Raw genomic sequence first — 12,362 nt, forward strand, 5'->3', positions numbered from 1 at the left:
TTTAAACACTGATTATGAAGATTAGATATCGCAATTGTATCGGACATGTCAATTAACATGTAGTAAGTGGAAAGTACAAAATCAACAAAGAATAGGTTCTTAAGGTAAGTTGCACCATTTAACTATAATGTTATCCGAACCATTTTCAGTTGTCAAATCGCTGATTTGACCAATGGGCGACAAATATACTGGCTGGTTAGGGTTTTCTTATCGTTATAGTTAAATAGTGCAATGGTGGTTCACCCTTAGATTGTATACGAGATGTGGTTTGTTCACTTTAAGATATAAGTAGCCTTTGACTACACATTGTCTACTTGCGGTCGGTTAGTTAATAAGCTTCTAAATAAAGGGGTGTGATTTACAATACCTACGTTTTGTGGTTAAGATTCAATTTTATAATACTTTTCCTTAAGTTAATTCACAAAAATTTCTATTATTTCATTGATAAACTGCAGTCCATGCGATACCTTGTATGAATACTGATTCTATTCTAGCACATACTTTATCCATTGAATACTTTAATACCTTGTTATAAATTTGAAACATGGCACATTCACACAAAGACAATGCCAGTAGCGTACGTAATCATCTTATAATTAGATCCCACTTTTAATGACGGAATCGATACTACATTAAAAGGTTCCCAAGTCTCATGACTCATAGCACAGCAGGTGGATACAATCATACAAATATACGAACTAACACAAACGAAACACTAAGAACATACTGCAAACTTCTAGTCGGCCGATAGTATGTTTGGGCTCATAAATCAGTATGAAGATGAACGCAGTAACAAAGATCAGGTATTCGACCGGTATCAGAAAAACTGATTGAATTCACGTCTTTCTTTTTTCTTACCCTCTTGCTAGGGCAACTGTCGGCCGACTATTAAGTTGCAGACTTGTGTACGGTTAATCTTAATAGTTTATTAACGTTCGCTTATCGACTTGAAGCCATAGAAGATATTAATGTGCGTTCGTTACGCAACATTTCTTCATATGAAAGGGTTTCGTTAGCTAAGGAATTAATCTCACCATTGTACTGGCTTCCTTTATCAGGAGATGTGTACGTAATTCATTTTCTTAGACATCAGGATCAACATTAGAATCTATTTGAAGCACTTTGTGGGACTTGCCTTCTCATAAATCTTTGAGACGCTCTTTGTGTGGACTGTCAACTGCATGATTTTTGATGAAATCTAAGTCGATGAAACTAAGGAGGAACTGGCATATTTAATTACTAGCTTCTGCCAAGGGTTTTAATTCTATTCAGCACACCTGTACAAATACGAACACAATTTTTTTTTCAAATCGGGCTAGTGGTTCCTTAGACTAGCCCGTTTTTAAGCAAACAAACTCTTCAATATAATAATTTTAGTATAGATTGCTATATGTGGGTAAACTGTCTTACTGTACTCAGCATGTCTCCTCTCCTGTAACTCCTTGTCAGGCTCATATGCCACCGACAGCGCTTCTGTTATAATCATAATGGTCTCTCTGACGATTTTTTTCCTTTACTCATTGAACATGCTTTTAACAAATGTTTCCTTTTATTTCAGAGGCAAATTCGGCACAGTTTACCTCTGCCGGGAGAGAAGCACTGGCTTAGAGCTTGCAGCCAAGCTGGTGTCAGTCAGCAGGCGGGATGAGAGACGGAATGTGGAGCGTGAAGTGGACGTCATGAGGAGGCTCCGACACCCGAGGCTCATACAGCTATATGATGCGTACGAGTGGGGGAAATACATGTGTGTGGTGCTCGAACTGTAAGTACCGACAACATAGTAGCTACTAATACGATAAGAGAAGAATGTGGAAAACATAATGCTCATAAGACATCAGTACTTCCAACTAGAAGCCATTGAATGTTATACAAAAGATAAGGCCATGTGGTGTTTTGATTAATAGAAACATAAACTTCGATTACATTGTATTGTACCCAGGAATTTGAACGCACGATTTTTTCAATCTATTTTCAATACCTAACCTTGGGTTTAATACCAGATAACAATATATATCCGTGCTGCAATCTATTAAATCAGATTTAGGCGGATGTTAAACAGATTATTTTATTCTAATAGAAGTCGTAACAGCATGTTTCTTGATCATTTCGAAAGTTTACAATGCCAAGAAATCTACCCACGGACCATACGGCGTGGGATATACAGATGCGGTTTTAATTTTATTCCACGACCTTTCTTTTTATACGCTGGCTAATAACGACTCATAGCGCTGTACACACGACACTTCGGCTCGCGGAAAAACTATAGAAGCACTGTCTGCTGTCGTGAATCTTCCGTCATACCAGTCTATTTGTATCGTCCTAGGTTTGCAGAGCACGTTTATTTTTGTTATGGTTATTTATCATACCCGCGACGTCGGTAGATTCATTTGTACTAACATTCCTGCATTTCGATTCTGCCAGTTCATTCAAACGGTAGCCGTGACTCACGCGCAAAGCTGGACAATATCAAGTTATGTTTGACTCCTCAGATGTGGGTTAAGGACAGTAATTTTGACGTGTCGGAATTCTAGGCCATGTGTTTTCATTTATCATTTCACTAAACGCTGTTAAGTTTGCTTTTATTTATAACGACTGGTGTCTTCGACTTATTTGTATGATGACTTATTTGTATGATGACTTATTTTTGTCTGTCAGTTTGTAGATTAATGGAAGCATATGTTCTTGCTGAAATCGTCTTTATTTTTAAAACTTCTAAAGGCATTCAGTTGGGCAGAATTTTATTTCAACAAGATGGTGTTCCTACGCCCACTTTTCTCTAAAGACATCGGATATTTTAAAAACAACGCCAAAAAATACCTCATTATCTCATAAATTCTTCCGCTTTTAGGCAGCTGTCATCGTAGCTTTTAATTAGAAAAAAAATTGTACCGTAAAGTACCGTCAACTAAGGTATCACCTATAAATAGGATTTATGAATAATCTAGGTGCAATTAGGTCGGTCGTTGACAGACGTATTCAAACAGGTGCAACACCGGCCACCGCCCGTAAAGCATTCATTATGGAATTTTCACTCTTAAATAATGACGTCATATTAATAGTAAATAGTTGAATGGAGAATCATTTAGAATTATAAGTCTTTAAAATTAGAGCACGGCTGTTCGTCATATTTCTATTTAGAAGATGCTTTACGTGTGTAGTGACTAAAGTACATTGTTGCCCAATTAGGTGCACTATCCAGTCTCTCATTTAATGCAAATTGTTCTGGCATTCAATACTCCCACCCACAAATGAAACCAAGATCTTCAACAACAGGAAAACATATGTCAAACTCTTGTCCACCAGTTATAAGTTTCCGTACGTAAATCAGATCAGTGACATGTCAAAAAGGTGAAAGTCTGCAGTGATGAGTCAGAACTGCAGAGTATTACTTTACTATTGGAAAGTAAGACGATTGTACAGTTAACAGTTAAGTAAACATGAGGTTAACTTATCGGCTGGTGTGCGGTTAGCCACAAAGTCTGGAATCGCTTAGTTAGAGCTAGACAGCCAGTCATAACGTTTGTCAACGAGTTTTTTGGAGATACCCATATTCGGGGAGTTGAGGAAGTTTTTGGACATATTAAGCGATGTAATATCAAAATACTTTTTGGTATGATGGTCAGGTTACATATCCGTGATTCAAGGCTGATTTAAAAGCTTTATTAAAACCTCTGCCTCCATTTCTTTTGTAAGCACATCATTTTAATCAGAAGGTCCCAAACTATTTTTACCTTAATTAACTCTATCAACGGGCTGTAAATTACATCCTCAACAGGTTCTCTAGCTATCACGGCCTAATTAAAATTCCTCATAAATTAAACACCTCACCAAAAATAGGCCTTAATCTGTCCCCAAAAAAAACCAGTCGAACGTTCAAAGAAAAAAGAAGGTTGCATAGCTCTTATTGCTCTTAAAACGGTTTAAATGGCCTCTCTTTCCTCAAGTTTGAATCTGGAACTGTCAATTTACTTATGAATATCGTCTTTGTATTCCGTGACGCATATCCTGATGCTAAAGCGCGCCAAAGTAACCCGTAAATGGCGACGGGTACTCCACAGATACAGAATGAGTCGTGGCGTCAGACCGCGTCAGATGTGGCGAGCAGGCGCATAGTTGGCGCAGGGCCACGCGACGCCATTCTATTGGAGCGTATAGGGCTGACAGTTGTCTTTGGTTTTTTTCTTTTTTAAGTTTCTATCAATGTTCTAGTTCTTGACAAATAGAGGTATTTTCGTTGATAGGCTTGGAGCAGATCAAATGTGTTTTAGAATGTAGATCTATGATTTTTTAATATAGCCCAATCTTAGTTATTATTTTACTCCTAGCTTATCATTTACAATATTGCCCACTTTCTAAAGTTATGAAACAATATATATCTTGAATTGTCCGAGTATTGTCGAAAATTGACGAAAAGTTCCGTAACATTTTTTTTTCTTCACAGCCCTACAACAAACATTGATCTAGTCTGCCAATCGGTCGTCGTACCCTAGTGTTGACATGTCTATATCATGCATTACCTGGTCTAGTAATCTTCCTTCTTCAAGTGCTTTGCCAAATATCGATCTTTCTACCATGTGACCCCATACATAATAATACATTACTACAACATACACAATACTATAATTAATTATATAACATCCTCTTTGGCCACGTTTAAACTTTTTTATTTTTAAATCTGGCAACCCTATATCAAGTGGATGCGTTCACTGAAAATGATTAACAATAATACGGGCTTCTTTTAAATAACTTTTTTATTAAAATCTCGCAACTTTCCTCCGACTGTTTATAAACGTATTACGTGTATTCAAGGATAACACAAATTGTAGTTTAATTGCTCATATTTACTTACACGTGCCGTGTGTAGGTAGATTATTTGAAACTAACACTAATAAGTATTCACGTGATTTATATGAAATTCTGCGCCAAAACTTGTGGAATTCGTAGAATTGATTATAATTAAAGGACAATGGGCACAAATATATGGGACCTGGTATACCCCACCAATAGGAATGTCATATATATCATTGGATAGGCCTTTTTATGTAGGACAAGATTTACTATGACAGCTTTGCTGAAATGTTTGTCCGTTCTGAGATATAGATCAAAAACTGTGCTAAAGTTAGAACTAAGTAATCTATTGATACCTCAAGTTTTTAAAGGAAAATCTAAGTACTAATAACTTTAAGTCTTGTAAGTACTACTGTGCCCGTTAGGATCCATAATTGTTACTATTATGTAGCATTTCAACCTTTTATTGTACCAACTGGATGTTGGGCGTAGTGAGAAACCGCACCAATAGGAAAGTCATACATATCATTGGATAGGTCTTTTTAACTGGTACAACATTTACTATGACAGCTTTGTTCTATTGTTTGTCCGTTCTGAGATATAGATAACAAACAATCTTAAAACTGATGCTAATCAATACTGTAATCTGATTTTCTTTCATATACAAGACTTACACTTAGTATAGTTCGGCCATTCAGAGAATGCGTTCCTGACACGTCGCGATTGAACTGACGACGTAACTTTGCAATGGCGTTGCAGTTACGATAAAAATATTTTTGCTGGTTGTTTACCGTTTTAACAATTGAGGAGCATTAAAACAACATTATTATATCAATAATCAATGAATGTTATAATTTTGTGCCAAACTGAGTGTCAAATAACTTGGTAAACAATATTTTTCTAAATCTATACTGCGCTATTACAAGGTTATGTCAGCGGTTTATATTTTGTAGTGCTGTGCTAAAAATAACAGGCAAGTATCGTAATCTGTTCTTATACAGTTATAATATAAAATAATACGTTTTGATTTTCTTTTTAAGAATTGGAAAATAATGGACTATAAGACTTAATTATAACTTTTATGAAATATAAAAATAAAACTATGACCAAACCGCATTTTTATACTTAGATTAAAAATGGTAACCCCAAATGGCGTTATGGGCCGCCATTTTGTGACGCTAAAACAGTCGTCCGTTGTCGTTTCGTGCGCATAGACCACGTTTTTCAAGTGTTTTCGATCTGTTTTTATTTGATTACCCGGCTTTTGTTAGACCGAGATATCAGGATTGATTCTGTTATTGATAATAATATAATTATACATGTAGGCGAAGATGATGATGAAGACACCACCTCCTCAAGCAAATCGGAGTCTGATTAATATTCTGTTCGCACATTCAATTCAATGTACTTGTAACAAAGAATAAATAAAACAATTTTATTATATGAATATTACCTTTTTTTGGTTTCCACTTAAATAACTAAAATATAAAACAAATGATTCCGCCAATTTAAAACGAAAATAATCTTAAAATAATGCGGCGGTTCATTTTGAAGGAACGGTAACGAACTCAGTGTTATGTTGTGCCCATCACTAGTCGTGACTAACTGATAGGTGTCAGGAACGCATTCTCTGAACGGCCGAAGTATAACAATATCACTTTGAATGAGTTGATGTGATCCACCAAGGAAAAATTGGCGAATTCTATCAGTAATAGAAGTTGCAGTCGGTATCCAGCAGTTCACATCGATCGTATGAGGCCCTGGCACTGCAGGTAAGCTACAGCAACCATATCCTACTATCCAAGAGCGTCCTATGGAATCGAGACAACTAACTTGCACTAACAATTTCGGCCAACCTGTACAATCAAATAAGAAAACACTTTAAAAGAATTATATATAACTACAGTATTGGGATTGTGAAAAAACATACCTTGGATCCCTTTTGTGACGTAGTGGATATCAAGAGGATGAGCCCAGTTTACAGTCTTATCATAGTCTGCCTTCCCTGAAATTGTCTGCCCCTCAGGGCAGCCTGATACTAACGTCCAATTGGGGCCTAAAATAACAACAAATATAAACTTCTTGTACGAATATAAATCGAAATATTACGTAATACAATAATTTACCGGCTTGAAAAGAATATCGACAAAATAAGGAAGATTTGTCGTGAAAGTTAGATGCGCACTGCAGTTGTCCTAAAATATGCAATTCTGCCATGAGACAACGTTAACTATCTTCATAGGGACGCTCATTATTCACAAAAATCGCAAAAGTTTAACATCAAACTATAGTTCGGCCATTCAGAGAATGCGTTCCTGACACGTCGCGATTGAACTGACGACGTAACTTTGCAATGGCGTTGCAGTTACGATAAAAATATTTTTGCTGGTTGTTTACCGTTTTAACAATTGAGGAGCATTAAAAAAACATTATTATATCAATAATCAATGAATGTTATAATTTTGTGCCAAACTGAGTGTCAAATAACTTGGTAAACAATATTTTTCTAAATCTATACTGCGCTATTACAAGGTTATGTCAGCGGTTTATATTTTGTAGTGCTGTGCTAAAAATAACAGGCAAGTATCGTAATCTGTTCTTATACAGTTATAATATAAAATAATACGTTTTGATTTTCTTTTTAAGAATCGGAAAATAATGGACTATGAGACTTAATTATAACTTTTATGAAATATAAAAATAAAACTATGACCAAACCGCATTTTTATACTTAGATTAAAAATGGTAACCCCAAATGGCGTTATGGGCCGCCATTTTGTGACGCTAAAACAGTCGTCCGTTGTCGTTTCGTGCGCATAGACCACGTTTTTCAAGTGTTTTCGATCTGTTTTTATTTGATTACCCGGCTTTTGTTAGACCGAGATATCAGGATTGATTCTGTTATTGATAATAATATAATTATACATGTAGGCGAAGATGATGATGAAGACACCACCTCCTCAAGCAAATCGGAGTCTGATTAATATTCTGTTCGCACATTCAATTCAATGTACTTGTAACAAAGAATAAATAAAACAATTTTATTATATGAATATTACCTTTTTTTGGTTTCCACTTAAATAACTAAAATATAAAACAAATGATTCCGCCAATTTAAAACGAAAATAATCTTAAAATAATGCGGCGGTTCATTTTGAAGGAACGGTAACGAACTCAGTGTTATGTTGTGCCCATCACTAGTCGTGACTAACTGATAGGTGTCAGGAACGCATTCTCTGAACGGCCGAAGTATAGTTCTTAGATTTTCCTTTAAAAACTTGAGTTATCAATAGATTACTTAGTTCTAACTTTTGCACAGTTTTTGATCTATATCTCAGAACGGACAAACATTTCAGCAAAGCTGTCATAGTAAATATTGTTCTACATAAAAAGGCCTATCCAATGATATATATGACATTGCTATTGGTGGGGTATACCAATCTGCCCATTGTCCTTTACAGTCGATAACCAACCTAACTATACTAATTATAGTTAACTAGAGTGAGCAGAATAAGGCTGTCAGATTAATATGAGAAAGTCAAACTTTCGATATCTAAGCGTTGTCTACTGATCGTCACAAGAACACTCAATGTAAACAGATATTGCTATTATGACTTTGATTGATCATCAGAGCCGTTAACTTTGTTTATAACTACGTGCTAACGTACATTAGTTGCCTCTTAATGACGTTAAGCAAAAACGGACTTTCTCACTATTTTGTTTATCTTGTGTAACAGCATAAACTGTTTACATATAAGAACTATTCGCCTAACACTCCTTCGTACGTCAAAACTATACGGAGCAAGTAATAAACGCGAAAACCTTAACAAACTATGACGTCACTGTAAAAAACAAAATCGAGCGCAGAATCAGCTGTTGACGTTTCTCCCCATTCAAACATTCTAAATTTAAAACGAATAGATAGATGACGTTAAAACTCGAGAAGTAAACATAACGTTGGTAAAGTAAAAACGGAATAATTTGACGTTGATGCTCTGTAAGACGCGCATAGGTCGGCGGGAGAATCAGGGTCGTCGCGGTCCCAAAAAGAACAAATAATTCAGGAATTCGTTCAAGGAAAGAATTTGGCCAGTCTCGCCGGCGCGGCCTGATTAACCTTCGCAAATCATCTATCAGTTTTAAAACCTAACCAGATACTTAAACAAAATTATCAATAAAAAACGTCTTCTTGAAGCTGTAATAAAATTGGGCATTTCCACCATTTGTTTCTCTTGGCATCAGACAACATTCCTGCACGGTGTCTGTACGTATGGAATGAAAAGCACTTGTGCAAATCACAGCTGAATCGTAGCACGTAATAATAATTAATGTCGTTGTTTTAATATGTATTTCGACGGCTGACTGCTTTTGAGACGATTTTATTGGGATGCCCACTTGATTCACCAAATTATTTTACCCATATTTGACGTAATTTGGCAAAATAAAAGACCAGTACTGGACTTTACGGAAGTCTTAGTAATAGGGCCCCCGTTGATTTACCCGTTGAATATCCTAACACAAACATTTAATATGTATATTTGGACGGAGATCTGTAAAATTAATGGAGACAGTTCGAGAAACTACATTGACACTCTGATAGATATAATTTGTTTCATAACGCCACCCACGAGTCGAATCTATTATTAGTAGAAGCCAATGCACGGTTTATACCAAAGCAATATATCAAGCATTCCTACCATCATCACGTTACATTTCGAATCTGGCAACCCTGTGCAACGTGACCGAATAACTGAATACTTGAACAGCATGGATTTATTGGGATCCTGGATCTGAATCAATTGTATAACTTATTTGTTATGTCTTCCCGATTACGCACGTAAGTTTTCCACAAGAGAAACCGCAAATTGTTTGTGTTTCGTCATCTAGTTGCCAGTTTTCGCGCATTGAATGGAATCTTCTGTTGAATGCTCAAGGCTGGCTGGATTAATTGTATCCTGTATTGTTTTTGGGGTATGAGCTCATCGCAGGATTGCTTTGGATTTGACGTTGATAGATATTGCGTTAAGATAGATCGTAGTTTGGTAGTTTATGTATGGTAGACACTTACCAGTCACGTAGATTTATATCTAAACTAGTTGTTCGACACGGTTCCACCCGCATCCCGAAGGAACTTCTTCCCATAATCGGATAAAAAGTAGCATATGTACTTTCTTAAGTTCTACATCTCTATGTGTACCAAAGTTCTTAAATCATTTTGGTAGGAACACACAGACGTATACTCTTGCAAATATTAGTAAAGATATAAACTCGTACAATGCATAAAGGAGTACGCCGTATCTATAATTTTAAACAACCGTTTGCAGTTTTATGACAAAATTGCTGAACGTGTTACTGCAAATGCAATGAATTTTTAAACTTGGCACTCAAACTATGGAAGACGTTTCCAACTGCTTCAAATATTCCCGTAATATTCATCCATTCAGCTTTCAACAGTCATTCAAAACAGTAGTCATAAAACATTTGACCTCTAAACAGCTGTGAAGGCATGAACCAATATGCAACAAAAAGCTCTGACCAGGACTTGAGTGAAAGTGTGCCAAACGTCGACATTCGCTCAAAAGCGGTCGAGATTTATCGGCAATTTCGCTGTTACACCTATTGTCTAAACTGTTCTGAGGGTTTACGTAGAGAACTAGGTGGTATTTCATATAAATGAGGCTGTATTGGTGGTCTGCGAACAATGTAATTTTCAGTTTGATAGACTGCCAAATATTCGCGAAAAAAATTATAATGAACAGTGTTTAAAACGTAAAGTCTGGAATTTTTAACAAACCGCCTCCTGCAAAAATAATTGCCCAAAAAATCGTGAATCATGAAAAATCCTGTCTCGTTAATAACATTGCACACACAAAGAGACTCGGTCATCGCTAAAATAACAGTTATTCGCCTTTCTGAGACATTACTAAACCACTATTAATGTATACGAACACGTGTATTCAAAGGACGTGGTCGAAATAGCATCGTGACGACCATACGGAACATTGGTACACCATTTTAAAGTCAAAACGTTACAACCAAGTAAAGGAAGATTACAGACTGGTTTTTGGCCCAGGAATGTGGCCCCAAGAATGCATTAAGGCAGCTTAGGGCGATTTAATGGTCATTCTGGATTTGGAGTTTGAAATGTCGGGGGTTCTGAGATATCTCCCAAAAAGAGATAATGACGATGCCATCGGGTTGGTGACCGCGGAATGCCTCCTACACTGGACTCTTTAAACTGACAATGCCACAGATATCGAATCAAAAATACCACATTTTATGCTTCTCATGGAACAGCTAACGACTGTTTAAGCCTGTACATCGATAAACACGAAATAAACGGCTTGACATCAACCTTCAACACCTCTATTTAAGTTTATTTTGGCGCCAACGCACACGTCGATGCTAATTTCGATCATCTTATTTTTTTGGCAACCTTACCCGAAGCTTTAGCTGTACAATTTTGTTTATCTATATTAACAAAAAGAGTGTTTTCGTGTTACGTCTGTTTACAAAACGTATTATGTGGGTATTTGTTGTTGTTTGATAGATAGAAACACAATTATAATTCGAAAGGAATTCTATTGTATATGAAGATAATCGCATTGCATGATTTCACCACACTCATTCTTAAGCCTGGCCGGTCATACCGGCCTTGTGATAACAAATGCACTTTGTATTGATAATGCATTCTCTTCCCCTTTCGTGGCTTCAACGTGCATTCTATTGTAAATTACTGCTAAATTGGAAGTCCTATCTTTAGAATTATCTTTAGCTAATGCGGATGCGGAAACCCTGATGGTGTAGTCAAATTGGGAGAAGTCCAGATATGACTAATACCCTGAATGGTTAATGGACATCTTATAGATATTGAAGACTGTCCAATAATGTAAGACAAGTAACCCTGTCATGTAGCAACCGGTGAGAGCAAGGCTGGGTGTAAGGTGTAACTCTGTATGAATGAGAAATTTTTGGAGCTAGCCAAATTGCACGTTTGGTCATCTGGCAACAAGCATTACACCGTACGCGTTACACGTACATGCTTATGATGATAAGCAAGAAAGTGAACATCGTATTGTAGGCTTAACTTGAAGTTCAATTCTATAAATTCCGGTAGCGGTTTCTTTCGCGTCCTGTGGAAACCTCTCTATATACCTAGAAAAAAAATTGCCTATAGCATCCTCGTTAAGGGCTATGTATCATGAAAATAATAAACAAATTGGTCCAATAGTTCCTGGGATTAGCGCGTTCGTAAAAATTAACTCTTCAGTTCGATGTATAGATGTTTTGTTTCGCCCACATTTTACGCACGAATGCTATCACCTGTTTCGTTACTGATGTAATTATCCGTAGTTTGTGACGGTTTTACGAGGCCTGTGTTCAACGCCGGTTAATAGGCGTTTACATACATAGTAAACTGTGTTTGTTTGTCCATCCTCAACGTCATGATGTTCATCTGGATATTTTGGGTTACGTGGGGGTGACGATGTGGGACGAACGTAGATGGTGGTTATATGATGTTATAACATGTTGTTTACAATATGTAACGGCTGTTTGGTCTAAATATGTGTATA

General features: G+C 36.5%; 1 protein-coding gene across 3 annotated transcripts in view; it reads left to right on the plus strand.

Moving 5' to 3' along the window:
• LOC124635562 (serine/threonine protein kinase OSK1-like) overlaps positions 1-12,362 on the plus strand; it is a 44,253-nt gene that overhangs the window by 26,239 nt on the left and 5,652 nt on the right. For all 3 annotated transcript variants that reach the window (XM_047171482.1, XM_047171483.1, XM_047171481.1), the window contains exon 4: positions 1,559-1,762. In XM_047171482.1, coding sequence (XP_047027438.1) covers positions 1,559-1,762 — 204 coding nt within the window. The remainder of the gene's footprint in view (positions 1-1,558; positions 1,763-12,362) is intronic.

Source organism: Helicoverpa zea, chromosome 13 (genome assembly GCF_022581195.2).
Source record: "Helicoverpa zea isolate HzStark_Cry1AcR chromosome 13, ilHelZeax1.1, whole genome shotgun sequence".
Classification (NCBI taxonomy): domain Eukaryota; kingdom Metazoa; phylum Arthropoda; class Insecta; order Lepidoptera; family Noctuidae; genus Helicoverpa; species Helicoverpa zea.